Genomic DNA, 19,894 nt, shown 5'->3' on the forward strand with positions numbered 1-19,894 from the left:
TTCTACACAATTTCCACCACCAGAGTTCCATATCCCATCCCTTCCCTTGAAAACTTTCCTGCTCTTTATCCCTCTGGGAGCATGGGCCCAGGGTCATTATGGGGTGCAGAAGGCTTCTGTAATTGCTTCTCTGCTGAAGATAACAAAAAAAAAAGTTAATAGTGTGTTACAAGACTGTAAGATTACAGTGTATAGTTTCACACCATACCCGCCACCAAAGTTCTGTATCCCCACACCTCCCACCTCCCAAAGATAACAACCATAGTTCTCTCAAGTCTTAGAAACTATTTGCTTGCTTTTTTCCCCCCTGTTAATATTTCTGTAAATAAGGATTCTGTCCCATCTCTTTCTCTTCATCTGACATCTCTATAATATGAATGTTGTTCCTCCTGAATTTACTCCATAATTTTCTTATATTCTTATTTTTCGTAGCTCTTTTCTTTTTGTTGGGTTTTCCTTATCGTAAATCAAGATAGTATCCTGTCTTCTAGTTCACCACTTTGATCCTTCTGTTTTTCAGCTTGTGGACCATTCTACTCAATTTTTGTAGTTCATATGCTGTATTTTTTACTTTCCTGATATCTGATATGACTTCTTTCATACTTTTCTCTCTATATGGTCAACTTTGTTGAAGTTGTCTCCCATTAAACTTTTCATCTTTGTCAGCATCTTTAGGACCAAGTTTTGATGTCCTCTTTAGGAAGTTTACATAGCTGTTGAATTTGGTGTCTTCTTTGAGCTACTGTCTTGGTTCAACATTGCAGGTAATTCCCTGTTTTGTCATTTTGTTTGATGCTCAGTGATGACCTGGGCCCGAGGATTTGTGTTTGAACCTGGATGGCTCTGCATTATAAGTTGTAAATTTTTGTTGGCTGCTCCATGTTGTCACAGGCCCTCAGTCTATGGCTTGCTGTGAACAGGTTCTGTGTTAGGAGCTAAAAATCTGTTCCCAGGACTATTGTATTTGAATTCCAGTGCAGTGTCCTTTTAGAACTCAGTCTTCAACTTGCTCTGGAGGGCTACAGTCCTTACATCACCTCTCCCATTATATAGATTTATTACTCTTCATTGCTATGTAGATATTTGTAAAGCTGTAAGTCTGGATAGCAGTATCCATCCAGAGGCTTAGGCAGGGTATCTTTTTCTAGAGTTGATTTCTAGGTTGTGACCTCCCCAACTCTGGCAAAACTTCTGCTTAGAAAGCTGCTATCCCAGTTTCCCCTCTCCTTTCCTATTCTTAAATTCCTCATTTTGAGTTACTGAAGAGTGGTGTGGAGATTTGGGCGAACCTGTTTCACTCCCCTCCACCCACCCCCCCATCCCCATCCTGATAGAGTTCTGCACCTTATTGATTCCTTCCAGTTGTTGCCTGGTGTGTCTTTTTTTTTTTTTTTAAATTTTTAATTTTAGGAAGATAGAGGGAGAAAGAATGAGACATCACTGGTACATGTACTACTGTGTTACTGGGGATTGAATTTAAGACCTGATGCTTGAGAGTCCAATGCTTTCCTAACACTGCACCACCTCCTGGTCTACCCTAGTGTGTATTTTGATCCTCTTGGAAGAAGCTGTTTTCCTGTGATATTCTCCTCCTCCCTCTCCTCCCCTACTCCTCACTTTTCTAAAGGTCTCTTGCTAGGGGAGAGTTCCTTCCTCCCTCCCTCCCTCCCTCCCTCCCTCCCTCCCTCCCTCCCTCCCTCCCTTCCTTCCTTCCTTCCTTCCTTCCTTCCTTCCTTCCTTCCTCTTACTGGGGGATTAATAGTTGACAGGAAAATACAGTAGTTTGTATATGTATAACATTTCCCAATTTTCCACATAACAGTTCAGCCCCCACTAGGTCCTCCTCTGCCATTATGTTCCAGGACCTGAACCCCCCCACCCCCAAGTCTTTCACTTTGGTACAATACATCAAAGAGAGTATGTTTCTATGTATGTTTTTTCACCCAATTCTGTGTGGTCATGCTATGATGCCAGAGGAAGGAAAATACAGGAAGAGAGAGAACCAGATATCACTCTGGTACATGTGCTGCCGAGGATTGAACTCAGGACCTCATGCTTGAGAATACAGTGCTTTATCCATTGCGCCACTGCCCAGACCACGTGATTCTTGTTCTTAAGCCAGCTTTCCTCCCTTCCCTTTTTCCCTCCCTCCCTCCCTTCTTTCAACACACCTGTTGCACTGCGCCCGGAGCTTCTTCTTTTACTGGTGGGGTCTGGGAATTTGTACCCTGGCCCTTGCACGTGGTAACCTGTGTACTCTGCCAGTTGCACCACTACCTGCCCCCACCAGATGTTTTTTTTAACACTAGTGGTTGACCTTTTGCTTATTGTTTTCGTTCCAAATTACTTATTAAAAGGTGGAGAAAAAGAAAAAAGAAGAAAGTCAAGGGAGCTGGCGGTAGTGCAGCGGGTTAAGTGCTCATGGTGCAAAGCACAAGGACTGACATAAGGATCCTGGTTCGAGTCCCCAGCCCCCACCTTCAGGGAGGTTGCTTCACTAGTGGTGAAGCAGGTCTGCAGGTCTCCTTCTCCCCACCCTCTGTCTTCCCCTCGTCTCTCGATTTCTCTCTGCCCTATCCAACAACAACAGCTATGACAACAATAATAACGACAACAGCTATGACAACAATAACAACTACAACAAGTGCAATAACAAAATGGGAAAAATGATCTCCAGGAGCAGTGGATTCATAGTGCTGGCACCGAACCCCAGTAATCCTGGAGGCAAGGGAAAAAAAGAAAGAAAGAAGAAAGTCAATATTCTCTCAATAAAAATTCAAAAATAAAATTAATGGGTCTTACACGCAACTTTTCTGGTGAAACCATTAAAGACTGCCTTTATAACTGAAGCTCTTTGCCTTAGTAATCAAGCTGCCTTAAATTCAAATGAATTTACAAAAATAAAGCCCTGTAACCAAAAGAAAAGAAGAGTAGAGCCTTGGGACTTTGAGTCTGAAGACTGTCACATGTCCTGATTTAATTTTTGTGTGGTCATGACAGAAGACTTAAAAATAAATCCACTGTGGGAGTCAGGTGGTAGCGCAGTGGGTTAAGCGCACGTGCAAAGCACAAGCACCTGTAAGGATCCCAGTTCGAGCCCCCGGCTCCCCACCTGCAGGGTGCTAGCTTTGCAAGCAGTAAAGCAGTTATCTAACTTTCTCTCCCCTCTGTCTTCCCCTCCTCTCTCCATTTCTCTCTGTACTGTCCAACAATGATGAAATAAATAACTACAACAGTAAAATAACAAGGGCAACAAAAGGGAATAAATAAATAAAAGTAAGTCCATTGTACCCAAAATTTGCAAATAGCTGACTCCATCACACACCCAACATTAATTAAGGTATACATTTGTAAACTTGGAATTGAAATACTTTTTCGGGTTCTTATGTCTGCTCTTGTTTGTTTTGTTTAGATACCAAACTACTATAAAATTATAAAGAAACCAATGGATTTATCCACAGTGAAAAAGAAACTTCAGAAAAAACATTCCCAGCACTACCAAATCCCAGATGACTTTGTTGCTGATGTCCGTTTGATCTTCAAGAACTGTGAAAGGTTTAATGAAGTATGTTAGCTTCTAAACTATAGTCTTGTATTGTGAGTTTTTGTTTCTTTTTTTAATTTCATTTTTGTCTGCTATAAGATCTTTCTAATTTGGTTTACAAATATTTTTGTACTTTGTGTTTGTCAAAAGTAAAATTTAATTGCACTCATAGCTCCAAAGAAGAAATTTTACTGTATAAATACATTAATATTATTTACTACACTTTTCCAAATGAATTGAGGGTTGAGATTAATGTAGGAAGTAGTCTGTAGTTAACTATATGTTGTGGAAAATGACTATAAATGGCCTACATATTGGGTTCATTTAGAAAAAGCATTTGTACCAGTGTTCTTTCATTTTATTATTAACCATATAATGTAGAAGCTTAAATTCATAATCTCTGGTGGCAGAGTATATAATGCAGTTTTCTGCTGTCAGAAAATGTGATTTTGATAATGTTGGTTATGTATTCTTTTGAAGATAAGAATGAGATATTCATACCTTGCGAAGAAATGTGATAATATACTTCCTTCAAGGAGAAAATTTTTTTTTATCATCTTTGGAAAAAGTTGAGTCTCTTGTTAAGGAAGATTTTCATTATTAATAGAAGAAAATGGACCTGGATAAAAAGCCACAAAAGTCTTTAAAAAGACTTGCCTCCAGGGTTATGGTGCCGACAGGGGCTTGGTGCCGACACTATGAGTCCACTGCTCCTGGTGGCCATTTTCAATTTTTATTGGATAGGACAGAGAAATTGAGAGGAGAAAGGAAGATAGGGAGAAAGATGGACACTTGCAGACCTGCTTCACTGCTTGTGAAGCGGACCCCCCCACCTCCCTTGCAGGTGGGGAGCTGACGACTCAAATTGGGGTCCTTGAGTGGGTCCTTGTGCTTAATACTATGCGTTAACCTGGTGTACCACTACCTAGCTCCTTTAAAAAGATTTTTACTAAAATCTATGTCACTTGTGAAATTTGGTTGCCATATAATTATTACTAAAAATAATTCTTGAATCATGCGGACTGTACCTAGTGTGACCCTTGGAAGCTTCTAAATAGATATTTTTTTTTTTTGTATAAAACAGAAAATACTTATAAGATGAAAAGTCAAATCACTTTGTATCAGTATGTTGCAAAGAATAGTCAGATTTGACTTGAAGTTAATACAGTCTCATACTGTGATCTTAAAATTTTTTTCAGTTGTTTTAAAATGAAAATTTTATGTATTTAAGTGCTTGCTACGAAGAAGACATTTTATCTGCTTTAATACAAACTAAATAATTTTGTAATTAGTAAATTTTCATAAAGACAGCATTCTGATTTAAGCAATTTGATGACTGGCAGTTTTTAAAAAGCAGCATTTCTTATATTTATTTCACAGGTGTTTTTCTCTTAAAGAGATTGACATACTCAAACCAATTCTTAATCCAGATTGGCATTACTCATTCCGAATTTGAGATAGTTACTAAGAAAGTGACTTTGATAGTATAGCTTTTAAAAAAAAATGGTTCCATCTTCTGTAGCATTTACTGGTCATAGTTATATGTTCCTTCTAGTATGGCTCACTTTTTGTCACCAATCCTATGCAGTCTTATAACTTTAGAAAGGATTATAATTTCCCTTTTTTTTTTGACTCTGGTATCCTTTTTAGATGATGAAAGTTGTTCAAGTATATGCAGAAACACAAGAGATTAATTTGAAGGTAAGCTTTTCAGACCATGCAAACTTGATGAAGGAATATGCATTACCAATAGGTGAATATTCCTATCTTTTGCTTGCAGGCTGATTCAGAAGTAGCTCAGGCAGGGAAAGCAGTTGCATTGTACTTTGAAGATAAACTCACAGAGATCTACTCAGACAGGACCTTCGCACCTTTGCCAGAATTTGAACAGGAAGAAGATGATGGTGAGGTAACTGAGGACTCTGATGAAGATTTTATACAACCCCGCAGAAAACGCCTAAAATCAGATGAAAGACCAGTACATATAAAGTAATATGACTTGAACTTAAATCAGTTGTTTAAAAAAAAAAGGAAAAAAAAACAAAGACCTTTTATTTAAATGTTGCTGGAATCTCTTGCCTATAGTGGGCACCTCCTTGAAGAAGCTGGTAGCTTTTATTCAGTATTAGATTGAAATAATGGACAGAAAACACATTCTTCTCAAGGGTGAAGAACTCTCACTTTAAAAGTAAAACCTAATAGCAAAGGTAAAATGATTAGAAGATTTCTGTTATTAAAGAAAATGATTCTGATTGTTAGAATGGGCGGATGTTGATGATCTTTTGGTATTGATTGGTACAGGGTACTAGGTGTACTAGTGAATACTTGAGGGTCTCTTGGACTAGAATGCGCAGTTACAAAGCAACTTCTATGCCTCTCCTTCCACACATACATACTAGTGTGTTTTCTAGTTAAGAAAAGAAAATCAAAGTCACTGAGATTTCACTTTGTCAATGTGTACTAAATCATGCATTTTTTTTTCATTTTGATACTGTTGGGCCATAGTTTTTATATTGTTTTAAAGAACTCAACAGTTTCATTTCCTGTTCTGAGTTAGAATATAGGAAGCATAACCATTGACCTTCATATATCAACTTGAATGTTCTACTGAAATCAAAATGATAACTTATCAGTAGCAGATCATATTGTTATAATAATTCTCAGAAAATGTTTCCACAGAATTGCACTTCCAAGTTCATTTTATCATACTATTATTCCCATAAAAGGCAGAATGTTTGAAAATTGATGTAGTTTTCTGTACCTTGAAACTTGATTGAGGTGACAACTGGCTCTTATCCAGTCTTCCTTCATATCAGTTTTCCGATAGACCACTATTGGCAAACCGTAATCTGTCAACTACCAAATGTGTAAAATTTTCTGTATTTCACTTTGTCTTATTTGTAAATAGTGAACTAAAACTTCTGGCAGATCAGCAACATTTGCTGAGCCTGTTTTTTAAGCTATTGTGTATTCTTACTAATGTTCCTATCAAGAATGGATTTGTAATATATGCTGTCTATTTCTAATGTTCACATTCATATTTTGAGGTTTGATCTTATTTTAATAGAGAACAGACTTCTCAGAAAATCTTCAGAAGCAGCTTATTAAAATATCAAAATATTGAAATAAACCCGGTGGGGTTAGATTAAGTTTCTGTCCACCAAGTGGGACATTTGCATGGACTGAGGGCTTTAAGGACTTAGGAGAGACCTGTAAGTAAATCCTGAAAATGAGCCAATCCCCACTTGAATGGTTATTGAAGTAAACCCACCTTTACTACTGTACTTTCAGTACTGGAGGCAGATAAATCACCTTGGCTCTAGGTCATTTTTCTTTATTTATGATGCTCAGATCCAAGATAGGTGTTGGATTTTAAAAAATTTTTAGTCCTACTTTTTTATGGGCATCTTAGCGTATAAGGTGACCAAAATATAAGACTTCCCATTTGATATTTTCCAGATGTTAGCACATTTATGGCATATAATAACACCTTTAAGGAATTCAGCTTAAGCAGTTCAGGCAGTAGACTACTCAGAAAAAAAAAAATTATTGGATACAATTGTCTAAGAGGTAATTATTTTTAGTGCGTATTAAATCATATAAATTGCTCTAAAGAAATTATTATACAAATACCTTTTTTTGTTCCCCTTAAAAAAGGGTGGGAGTAGACATGAATATAATTAAGGCCTTCTGATGGTGTTTTTAAACAGTATTGATTTGATTATTGCTATTAAATGACTTTAATATGCAGCTACTTTTAGATTCTTTTCAGTTTTAAGTTAAACTTTGATATTTCAAATTTGTTCTATCCTTTTACTCCTAAGAAATTACATAATTCCTAAAAGTCCTCTTGTAAAGGGGAGAAATCTGTTAAGAAATGTTTTATTTTGTGTATATGTCCCTCTTCCTCACACATACATGATTTCCATTTATCAGGAATCACATCTAAGGACACATTTTTGGAATAGGTAAAGTATTGGGATAACTTCACTTTGTCAAGCCTCTGAGAATTAGTATTTTATTCTAGCTCTTCATATGAATTCCTTTCACAGTTCTTAGGTAACAAGTTAATATTAGGTTAACCAAGTGGGTGGAGGTTTAAATATTTTTTGTATCTGTTTTTTTGAAAGATAATGTATTCCCTTAAAAGCATTTTGTTGTTAAAGTGGGGTTTTAGTTGGGGTTTTTTCTTTTTTTTTTTTTTTGCCTTTTTTTTTTTCCTTCGAAGATTGGTTCTTAAAAAGCAGCTTAATTGTGAATATTTAGTGGGCTCCATTTCTTTGAGCAAATATAAGTCATTGTGTTATCTTTAACTACCAACAAACCACCATTAAATAAAAGTGGTATTCACTTAGATCTTATTAAAGCATTTTTCATGTACATTGATCACTGTGTTTCTAAGTTGATTTGTTCAGCACTATCTATAATAATTAGTTAAAAAGTTTAAAAACTTAAATTTCCACATTTTACATGTTTTCCTAATCTGTTTAACAAGACAATTCACATTTGTATTCTGTGTTTAAAGGCAGTAGTTTCTATCTAGGAATGTTAATGTTCCTTTGATAGATAGTGAAGTTTTGGCCACACTTCACTCTCCATCGCCCTTCGGAACACTTTAAAAAAAGTATACCTAAATCTTTTTTTCTTTCTTGGTTCAGCTGGTTTGTTAAATGTGAAGGAATTGCTTTGCAAGGTGAAGTATACAAATGAGTGGTTAGATTGTAGCTTTATCAGTTAATCTCAACACATACCTTGCCATCTAATTATCAGTGGCTAATGTTAATTAGCCAGGAGATTTAGGTCTTCTGACAACACCATTGAATTTGTGGCCTATATTATTAAAACAGTTCCTTAATATCTAAAATTGGAAGTAGATGCTGTGGCCTATAATCCCATGGACTTATCTACTCCCACACATATAATACTTAAAAGTAGAAACATTTCTCATTTAAGTCAGCTCTGCTTATTTGCAATCATCATTATTATTTTATAAACCTCTCTACCCCAATTCCCTTGATAAAAACGAATTCTTAATCCATACCATAAATTCTTAATACACTCCATCTACACTAGTGATCTGCCGAAGGTGATCCAAGGTGTTTCACTTTGATCATGTACCAGAGCTGGATCTTGTGTTTTTCTCTCACAGTTATCTCCTCCTTAATAAAGCAATAACACTGCTTAAAGTCTGTTGCCTAATATCATGTCATAATCCTCTCCCAGATGGCAATTTTATAGGAAAGTTTGTATGCATATCACTCAGTCTATCTTTTAAAAATTAAGAAATTTAACTGTATGCTGGAGCTAATAACAATATATTGTGGCATTTTATTTTAAAATTTGGGGAAAGTTCCATATTTTTTTAAAAGTAGGTGTTTGAGTAAAAAAAAATTGAAGGTACTTTTTTAAGAAAAAATTTATATGCCACAGTTTACATAGACATTTCAGATATCAACATGTACTCTTGGATATGATGGTTTTTTCCTTGGTCAAAAAGCATGTATAGCGTTTTCTTCCATCTTAGTCCCTTGTGTTTGCCTTCGTGGTCTTTTATATTTTTTATTATATTTGAGAAACAAATTATCTTCAAAGATAAATCAATTTGAATATATTTGTCATAACCAAACTGTAAAGTATACAAAATTTAGACTAGCCCTTTTCTAGAAAGTAATCTTTGGAATTCACCAAATTTGTATGTGGGAAGGCACTGAAATGATTTTGTAAGTGTCACTGCAATATTTCCCTTCAAGAATGATCTAAATTTAGTGAAATGCATGTCTACTCCTGGTCTGGAAAATGTAGGCATTTACTGTATCTTTTAAATCACAGTGAAACATGTATATAAGCCTATAAAGAAAAGATTTGTGCAATCTGAAAACTTGTTAATTTTCTACATAGACAAAGGGTTAAATCCACAGCCTTACTAATTTCTTGCTTCCAGTATATCAACTGGTCTTCTCCCCTCATTATGTTTTATTACTACTCTAATACTACTATTATTTTTGCACATAGTTAACTACCCTTCAATATGATTCTTTAAAAAGTGCTGTTTCTGTGGTATTGTAATCTCTAAATAATCATATTTAATTTTTTAAAACAAGGTTGGAGTTTATAATTGTTTTGTTCCTGTGTTTTTTGTTGGTGTGTAATAAAACCAAGACTTTCTTTTCATGGTTATTTAATGCATTAGCTGCCTGTAAATATTTCTTGTTATAATGCGCTGGAATGTGTTGTAGAAGTTGTATTAGATTAGGTTAAAGCCTTGTTTGAAAGCCACCTTGTTTTGGTTTATTTCTATTAAATTAGAGAATTGAAAACATTTCCAAATGAGTTTCTTCTTGTTCTTTGAGTTGAGACTTAATCATAAATTTACTAAAATTATTTTTGCCAGGTGCTAGAGATAGTGAATAAGAATAGTTTCTACTTTCATATGTGCTTAGATTCTAATGAGTGCTAACTATCAACATTGAATATAGTATGAACACTTAGGAGGACTTAAACTGAAAACTTTGTTGATCCCGGAAGTGATTGTTGACTCATAAAAGACAGGACCTCAGAAAAAATAGAAGCCTGAAAGTAATAAGACAGTATGTGTTTCAGGACCTGAAAGTTAAGTTTCATTGGAGTAGAATTGATTTATTTAAGTAGAATTTAAATTGGAACAATATAGTACTAAACTGGAGAGCTGAGCAAGGGTGTACTTTTCAAGTAGAATGTCCTGACGGTCATGTTGGGAGGATTTGGTATTTACACTGACACGCAGAACCCTTAAATTTTTTTTAAGCATGATAGTGGGGCATGGAAGGTGAGAAAATTAAATGTACTCTTATGTTAGCAGTGATGAGATACAGAAAAGACTGGACAGGAGATGCAGTTTGTAGACTGTGTCTACTCAGGTATTCTCTAAACTAGTAGTCTGGAGTTGGAGATAGAAAAATAGTTTTGTTGTATTGTACCAACGCAAAGAACTAGGGAAGGAGGGCAGGTCCTGGTACATGATGATGGACCTAATTTGAGAACGAGAGTATTTCTTTTGTAGGCACCTGTCTTGGTGAGATGAGAAATTGCACCCATGTGCCAACAACTGTACTGTAAATCATTAACCTCCCAGTAAGAAATAATAGAGTTCAGTTTTAGAAAGATTTAGAAATTAAAATAGAAGAATAGTTGAAACTCAAGTTGTCTAAGACATATTTTACATGCACTTTATGTAATAGAGGGAGAGAGAATAGTTTGTGAATAGAAGAGTGCTCATTGTGGGACCTACTGAAAATAAAGGTGCAGCTCTCTGGTTAGTGTCCCTACTGTAAGATTGGCCAAGATACATGTGTTCATTTAAATTTTTTTAATCGAATATAGAGAAATCAAGAAGGTAGAAGGAGACTGAGCGGGAAAGAGATAGACATCTGCAGCCCTGGTTCACCACTTTGAATATTTCCCCCTGCAGGTAGATACCAGGAGCTTTTGAACCCTGGTCCTTGCTCAGTGTGTGTGCTTAATCAGGTGCGCCACTGCCTGACCCCTTATCCATGCCTGTTTTATATATCATTGAATATGTTGAGTTGATGTTTGACATTTAGTAAATAGCTGTCAAAGTCAAGCCAACAACATAAAACTTAAAACATGATAATATATGAAATTTCCCAGGAGGTTTCTGAAATACTTTTGATAGCAGAAGAAACAACACACAGTAGGGGCAAAAACACTACGGAGAGCTCTGCGACCTCCGCCGCTTGGGGCCTGCTGTAGGTGCCCCACTGCTCAGGACAAACCATCGCTGGCTTGGCAGCCCCTCGCCTGCAGTTCTTCCCCATCTCACCCCCATCATTGAGTTTACCCCTCAATCCCAAACCTTTCCTCAACGGACTAACAGGAAAGCCAGTAATGGTGAAGCTTAAGTGGGGAATGGAGTACAAGGGCTGCCTGGTATATGTAGATAGCTTGCAGATACAGAAGAATACATAGATGGAGCATTGTCAGGACATCTGGGTGAAGTTTTAATAAGGTGTAATAATGTCCTTTATATCAGGGATTGAAGAAGATGGAGAAATGAGAGATTAACATCTTTTGTGTTTTATATATATATTTCTAGCCAATAAAGATTTGTTTTTCAACTTGGAAAAAAAAAGCACTATGGAGAGACTGGATTAGTCATAGTAAAACAAGTGGAAAATGAAAGAGAAAGGGTTTTGAGGTACCAGTGATAACAAGTGTTAAGAGTAAGAGGTTTTAAAAAAGGTAAAGGGCTACCTAGTAATATGGAAGTCATAAATAACCTTGCTGAAAACTTCCTGTTTGAGCAGCAGCAACAGGGTTAGATAGTTATAGTCTATTTCAAGGAAAACAATTTTTAATGCTATATTGAATTTATGGCCATGAATAACCAGTTAAAAGTCAGTTGGAACCCACTGATATGATTCCTGAGCTCCACTATATTATTTGTAAAATTATATTCAGTTTATAGAATTAATATGGACCCAGGGTCTGTTATAGTATATTACTAACAGTTCTCAACAATTTTCCCCTTTCCATGGTTTTCGCGCTAGTGCTAAAAGGGACAGGTTAGAAGTTTTTTTTACTGATGTTTTATTTATTTCTCTTATCATTGAGGCTTCACCACTCTACCCTGACTTTTTCAGATAGAAAGACATAGACCCCCAAAAAGGCAATAGTGAAGGAGGCTAGGCTTGAACCTGGGTCGTGACCATGACAAAATAAACATACTATTCAAGCTAGCAATCTAGCAGGCATTTAAATTTTTTTTTTATTTATAAAATGGGGCCGGGTGGTGGTGCCCCCAGTCCCCACCTGCAGAGGGAAAGCTTCACGAGTGGTGAAGTAGTGCTGAAGGTGTCTCTCTGTCTCTCTTCCTCTCTATCCCCCCCCCCTTGATTCCTGGCTGTCTCTATCCAATAAATAAAGATAATTTTAAAAAATGGAAATACAAGACCATAGGATAAGAGGGGTACATTTCCCACCACCAGAACTCTATCCCATCCTCTTCCTTGAAAGCTTTCCTGTTCTTTATCTCTCTGGGAGTGTGGACCCAGGGTCATTATGCGTGCAGAAGGTAGGTCTGGCTTCTGTAATTGCTTCCCTGTTGAACATGGGCGTTGGCAGTTCGATCCTTAGTCCCAGTCTCTAACAGGCATTTTACTGATGAAGTTTAGGGGAAAAAAAAAAAAAAAGACATCAGAAAGAATCTCAAGACTTTATGTATCTGTCTTCGGCTCAGATGTCTAGTTCTTCATCGGTTGATCCTTGGATATTTAGGATTTAGCAAACACCCTTATCAGGCTGTACAGTTTTAAGGGGTTCACACACAGAAATGATTAAAATAGCATACAACATTCAATGCAGATATTTATTTCAAGCTTTCTCTTCCAAATTTACTGACCTCAAATGGTGGCAAGTAAGGATGTTAACTTGTGATTTGGAAAGGCAAGTACAAAGATACCTGTTTCTGGCCTTTTTTGATAGAGACGGAAACAGAATGAGAGACACCTGCAGGTATCCACAATTGTGAAGCTTCCTCCTTGCAGGTGGGGCGGTGGGTGGTGGTGGTGGTGGTGGTGGTCCCTGAATTTGGGCCCTTTCATATGGTAATTTGTGCTACCAAGTGTGCCACCTCCTAGCTACTGTTTCTGGTGATTTACTACATTATAAACTCGCAGAAAACTTCATAGTGATATAAAGCTGGATAAGATGCATTAAAACATTTACTATGCTAACAAGGAATAAAGAAAGGGGAAGCCTTATAACTTGTGTACTATTTTTGAGCAAAAAAATTTTGATCTAAATCTAATCTTGGAAACAGAATGTAGGATATTTATAAAGATAACGTGTGAATTTATGAAGTAGATATTAGGTAAAAACAGGTGGGGAAGACTTCTAGATCAAACAGCAATATGCACAGCATGAACTTAGATTTGATTACAAATTAGACCCAATTTTATAGACGTCTGTGAAAGTTTATATAAAAACTTTCCCATAATGGGAATATCAGATCTTGTCAGCTGTGATGATTATTTTGTGCTTATATAGGAAAGTGGTTTTTCTTGGCGATGCATGCTGAAATATCCAAGAATTAAGTATTTTGTCACTTCCGGAGGTACAAAAGTGTTTATATAAAATACCTGTGAGTGTAGTTGTAACAACAGCTAGTGAATCTTAGGAAAATGGATCTTTGTTGTTTCTTTTTGGTGTTCAAATTTTTAGTAGGTTTGAATTTTTTTAAGTTTTTATTTTGGAGGGAGGGGCCTGCAGTAACAAAGCATAAATCCTGGATAGAAAAGGTAGTGCGGCTATTAAGTGCATATCTGCATGCGTGAGCCTTTGTGTTTGATCAGTTTTTTTAAATACTACTTGCTTGTAACTGAAGAGACAGGGTGTGCACCTTGCCAGGCATACAGACCAGGCACAAGCCTGGTTATTGCTGGGACTCGGTGCCTGCACTACAAATCTACAGCTCCTAGAGGCCACTTTTCCAATTTTTTTTTTTTGCCCTTTTTGTGGTTGTTGTTATTATTGTTGTTAGAGAGAAATCGAGAGGAGGAGAAGATGGGGGGTGGGGGGAGAAAAATAGACACTTGCAGATCTGCTTCACTGCCCATAAAGTGACCCCCCCTGCAGGTGTGGAGGCAGGGGCCTCGAACTGGGATCTTTACACCAGTCCTTGGGCTTCGTGCCATGTATGCTTAACCTGTTGCGCTACTGCCCAGTCCTCATATTTTTCATTTATGTAATCTAATAGAACCACTAAAGTATCTTTCTACAAAGTCAGTGCCATTATTTTTATCAAAATCCAAGGATTTCTAAAAAGGTAACAAAAGCTGCGTTTTTCTTTTTAATTTATTTTTTATTTAAGAAAGGATAAATTAACAAAACCATAGGGTAGAAGGGGTACAACTCCACACAGTTTCCACCACCCAATCTCCATATCCCATCCCCTCCCCTGATAGCTTTCCCATTCTCTATCCCTCTGGGAGCATGGACCCAGGGTCCTGGGTTGCAGAAGGTGGAAGGTCTGGCTTCTGTAATTGCTTCCCCGCTTAACATGGACGTTGACTGGTCGGTCCATACTCCCAGTCTGCCTCTCTCTTTCCCTAGTAGGGTGGGTTTCTGGGAAGCGGAGCTCCAGGACACATTGGTGGGGTCTTCAGTCCAGGAAAGCCTGGCTGGCATCCTGATGGCCTCTGGAACCTGGTGGCTGAAAAGAGAGTTAACATACAAAGCCAAATAAATTGCTGAGCAATCATGGACCCAAAGGTTGGAATACTGGAGAGGAAGTGTTGGGGGGGCGGGTACTCACTGCAAACTCTAGTGTACTGCTTTCAGGTATATATTTTGCACTTGTTCATGGATACGTGTGAACATATGCTCTCTCTCAAAGAACCTGGTCTATATCTAGGTTTGGGGACTTTGTTTGTTAGAAAGTGATTCACCTGGGATGGAATTGGAGAGTGCTATGAAAGGAAAGGTCTCACCCGAGTAATGAAGCTGAAGGGTTGTCATTCCACACCTGAAGTCTCTGGACACAGTCTGAGCTGAAGCATGTTGAGGTGGCAATCATTGTGCTGATTAGGTTGCGATTGGCTGATGCAATATTATTTGATATGGATTGGGAGAGCATGCGGGAAAGTGGGCCCTATCCTAAGGTTCCAGGACTGGGGGGAAATATAGGCTCTATAGTGGAGATGTGAGGTTCCTGCTGTCTTAGGGTTCCAAAAGACAATGGATAGTTAATGTTTCATCACATTATTTGGTAATTGGGTTAACTTTGAAAAGTCCTTTTGTTAGGGTTTGCTATAGAGTACCTAGTATCTTGTAAATAGCTGTGCCACTGGTTGCCTCTGATCTACTTTGTTTTCTTTTGAGCTCTGCTGGGACCTCCAATGTGTGTCACGACTGCCTGCTCTACTATTCCTTGAGCTTCCCGTGGCTCTGTGCTTGATGTTTCCATGTTGTGCTAGAGATATGACCCTGGGTCTACATTACCAAATGAGTGATCTCCCCACCCCACTAACCATGTTTAAGATGTTCAATGCAGCCAGTTCTGTCTTTTCTATGACAGTGATGAAGTGGGTTGCCTATATATATATATATATATATATATATATATATATATATATATATATAAGAACTGAGACTTGGGGTTAAATAATTTGCTCAGTCAATACATCAGAAAGGATAGTAACAACCAATGTTGGAGAGATGGGGTGCTGGTGGTGCTAAGGGAACCAACTTTCCTGCACTGCAGGTGGGGATGTAAATTGGTATAACCCTGTGGACAGCAGTGTAAGAATGCTCTGAAGGCTAGAAATGGGCCCTCTTCTTTGACCAGCAGTTCCTCCCATGGGATAATATATCCTAAGGAATCAAACACCTTCATCCAAAATAATTTGTGTATACCTATATTCATAGTGCAGTGTGTAGTAGCCAAAACCTGGAAGTGACTTAACATGTCCCAACAACAGATGAGTGGCTAAAAAAAGTTGTGTGTATATATATATACACAATAGATTACTACTCAGCTAGTAAGAATGATAAATTCACCTTTACCTCATCTTGGATGGAGCTTGAAGGAATCATGTTAAGTGAGATAAGCCAGAAAGAGAAGGCTGAATATGGGATGATCTCTCTTATGGACAGAAGTTGAGAAATAAGAACAGAAACGGGAAGCGTTGTGCGTGGGTCGCGGAGAAGAGAGAGAGGAGGGGTCTGGAGCGAAGAGGAAACACAAATCTTTATTTGCGCTGGCACCTCAGAGTTGGGTGCTAGAGAAGCAGGTTGGGCCACATGGAGGTAGCGAAAATGGCCGCCTCGCCTCTCCACAGTAACCTTTCCTGCGTCTGAACACCGGAGTGAAGCGCCGGCAAGAGAGCGAGGTGCAGAAAACGAAGGGTTTTTATAGGAGTAGCTTTCGCGAGAATGGGAAGGGGGAGGAGTAACCATAGCACTCCAGGATAGGATGATAACTCTTGTGAGAATGGGAGGGGGGAGGAGTAACCAAAGCACTCCAAATATCGCGGGGATATAGACAATGTCCTGAGGGCATAACATGGCGGAACAGGCACTCCCAGAATGTCCCAACTCTCACGGGAACTAGTAGCCTGAGGGGAAAACATGGCAGATGTGAATGCATCTGCACAATTTCCCAGCAGGGAAGCACAGTAGAACCTGAACTAGGTTTGGTGTATTGCGTCAAACCAAAGGACTGGTGTCAGGATGGCGTAGGGGGGCTACTTTCAGGGCCTGGTACATGATGGTGGAGGAGGACCTAGGCTGGACATGGGAGTGTTTTTCAGAAAACAAGTTTTACACATGTAGCAACAACTGTTTACTGTAAACTACTAATCCCCCCAATAATATTTTTAAAAATAATTTGCTCAAGGCCCTGGAACTAATGAATGCAAGACTACATTTGGTTAACCTGTGCTCAGACCTACACACTTAACAACTAGGCCACCCTACCTCGGCTTTTTTAATTGTTTTTCTGAAACGTTTCTCTTTGGCAACTGTCTTGACACAAGAAAAAACAAAGAAAAAGGAAAAACAAATTTTTTTTTCCCACAGACCTAATTTGGGAAGCAAAACAATTTTATGGAGGAAGAAACGAAATAAGCCAAAGTAAAACAAAACTGTCATGGCTGGACATAAGGACTGGAGCCTGAGGGTCCACTGTGCTGATGGGGTGTGGGTGCCTGCTATGGAGGACAGCATCTGAAGCAGTTATGAGACTGGTGGGCTTGCTCTTGCCGTATCTGGGGTTTCACCTTGTCTTCTGCATGATTCTGTTTTGCTGGGGCTTGGTGGCAGTACTATGAATCCACAGCTCCCAGTGGCCTCCCCCCCCTTCAAATTTTTATTAGATACATTTTTATTAGGACAGAGAAATTGAGAGAGGACCGGGAGATAGAGGGAGAGAAAGATACCTGCAGACCTGCTTCACCACTCATTAAGCACCTATTCTCCCCTGTAGGTAGGGAGCGGGGGCTTGAACCCGGGTCCTTGCACTTGGTAATATGTGTGCTTAACCGAGTGCACCACAGTAGAAAACTCCCACCTCTGCCTGGGCAGTCACTGAGGCAAGAGCTGCACAAGAGGCATGCAGTGAGGGGCTGGGCACAAAGCCACAACTGCCTCTGCCCTCACTTGACTTGTGGGAGGGAGCTGTTTGGAGGAGGATGGGAAAAGCCCTGGAAGCAGGAACCAGCCTCAGGCTGCTCTAGGTGATCAATCCTCCCTTTGCCTGCTAAGGTTTTGAGGAAGAAAGCAGGGCCAGGCAGGCATGGTATCAGAAAGCCAAGGCAACATGGAGGGAGGGCAAAGGGCACTGCAGGGTGGTTCTGTTGAAACATCCTTCGTGGCCATCAGCTAGTAGCAAGACCCCACCAACAAGAGGCCAGCCTAGCAAGGACAATCTGGGGTTGTCCCTTATTGTCTGTACTCCCATTTTCCACAGAAAGAGGTTCACCTGGGTGCACTGCTGCAAACCAAGGACCACACCCAGCCACTCTCATGAAACTAAGGCCTGTCAACAAGCTGATGTCTCTCTTCCAGTCTTCACTTGCAAGGACAGAGGGAGCTGCTGCTTCTCCCCTTCCGTGTCAGCACTGGCCAGAAGTGTGCTCCACTGAGACCACACTAGGAGCCCACATGCTGAAGGGGCAGAGCCGCCCACCTGGATCTCCTGTGTCCTGGAAATGCCTCTCGTTAAAACCCTTCTGTATTTAGCTCTGACAGTTTATCCTAAGACATGACCTTCTCCTTGAAAAGGTGGCATGAAACAGGAGCAGCTGATAGAACGGGTCTGATGCTTCCAGCCTGCACAAGTCTGACCATGGGAGGGGCCTTCCTCATGGTGCTAGAGCTCTCATCTTGTGTGGGATTTCCTTACTCTACCTAGCATTTCAGACGTGCCCATCATGTCCACAGCCATGCAGGAGACAGCTTTGAGGACACATGGCTCCCTAGTCCTCACCTCAAGTCAGGGGACTTAGGCTGGGGTCCCCAACCCCAAGATATCCAGTGCCTGCAAAGAGATGGATCAATGTGTCCCTGGAGTGAGAAAGTAACAATCTGCTTGGTCACTCATGCTGCAATAAGTGGCATGATAAAGCAAGCTCACTTTCTCTCAAGGACACGCTGTGACTGTAAAATATCAGAACTCCCTTCTCTGAGGGACTACAGTGGTTAGTTAACTGGGAAACTTGTTCTGTAAAATTAGAAATTATCAGAAATGTCACTGTTTGAAATTCTTTCTGTATGAACAAAGCATCCCTCAATCTCCTAGTGGGCCCATGTCACTCACACTGGGGGGCTGCCCCTGGTTTTACGGGTCAGACACACAGCTGCAGGTGAGAACTTTCTGGATGTACATATGTCCACAACTGTCCTGGATTTCTAAATATAAGGAGCCATGGCCTGGAAAAGAAGCCCAGTTCTCTCCTCTGTGTCACCTGCTCTGTTTTTCCAGTTCACTCTGCTGCCCCCAGGAGGCTGTGCTCTGGATTCAGTGCTCAGTGTCACATGGCGACTGGCAAGTCCCGGAGCCTGTAATGGTGCCTTCTCAAGTGGAACCTACACCCTGTCTTTGTAGGAGAGGAATGTATTTATCCTACAACCAAGATGTTGAGACCTGTGGTGGATAAGTATTCACATTAGGTGATGCCAGCCGAAGGAGAGGTGTCCCTTCCCCACCAGTTCGGGAGCCACTGAATTCTTTCCTACTTCATCCAGAACACGGGAAGCCACAATATGGTTTCTGCAAGAAGGAAAGACAAGGCTCAGGAGGTGGTGCAGCAGGTGGAGCACCAGATGTGAGGGCATGAGGTCCTGGGTTCAATCCCCAGCATCACATGCCAGAGTACTGCGCTGTTTTTTTCTCATTCTCAAATATTAAAAAGTAGGGTGGGTTAAGCGCAGGTGGCGCAAAGCATAAGGACTGGCGTAAGGATCCCAGTTCCAGCCCTTGGCTCCCCACCTGCAGAGGAGTTGCTTCACAAGCAGAGAAGCAGGTCTGCAGGTGTCTTATCTTTCTTTCCCCTCTCTGTCTTCCCCTCCTCTCTCCATTTCTCTCTGTCCAACAACATCATCATTAACAACTACAGCAATAAAAAAGGGCAACAAAAGGAAATAAATATAAAAAAGAAAAGTAGGGTGGGGAGTCGGGTGGTAGCGCAGCAGGGTAAGAGTACAGCTGGTGCAAAGTGCAAGGACCGGAGTAAGGATCATGGTTCGAGCCCCCAGCTCCCCATCTGCAGGGGAGTCGCTTCACAAGCGGTGAAGCAGTTCTGCAGGTGTCTGTCTTTCTCTTCCCCCTCTGTCTTCCCCTCCTCTCTCCATTTC

The 19,894-nt window shown here is 39.7% G+C and overlaps 1 protein-coding gene, 1 long non-coding RNA gene and 1 pseudogene across 5 annotated transcripts in view; 2 read left to right on the forward strand and 1 right to left on the reverse strand.

The window, feature by feature from the left end:
- Positions 1–9,865, forward strand: part of TRIM33 (tripartite motif containing 33) — a 108,520-nt gene extending 98,655 nt beyond the window's left edge. For 2 of the 4 annotated variants that reach the window (XM_060201846.1, XM_060201847.1), the window contains exons 18-20: positions 3,413–3,565; positions 5,195–5,245; positions 5,325–9,865. In XM_060201846.1, coding sequence (XP_060057829.1) covers positions 3,413–3,565; positions 5,195–5,245; positions 5,325–5,537 — 417 coding nt within the window. In that variant the 3' untranslated portion in view covers positions 5,538–9,865. The remainder of the gene's footprint in view (positions 1–3,412; positions 3,566–5,194; positions 5,246–5,324) is intronic. The other 2 variants (XM_060201848.1, XM_060201849.1) reach the window with 1 other exon arrangement.
- Positions 1–19,894, reverse strand: part of LOC132541380 (uncharacterized) — a 621,539-nt gene that overhangs the window by 78,896 nt on the left and 522,749 nt on the right. The window lies entirely within an intron of this gene.
- LOC103119867 (small nuclear ribonucleoprotein F-like) lies at positions 5,813–11,605 on the forward strand (annotated as a pseudogene).

This window comes from Erinaceus europaeus, chromosome 11 (genome assembly GCF_950295315.1).
Source record: "Erinaceus europaeus chromosome 11, mEriEur2.1, whole genome shotgun sequence".
NCBI classification, from domain to species: Eukaryota; Metazoa; Chordata; class Mammalia; order Eulipotyphla; family Erinaceidae; genus Erinaceus; species Erinaceus europaeus.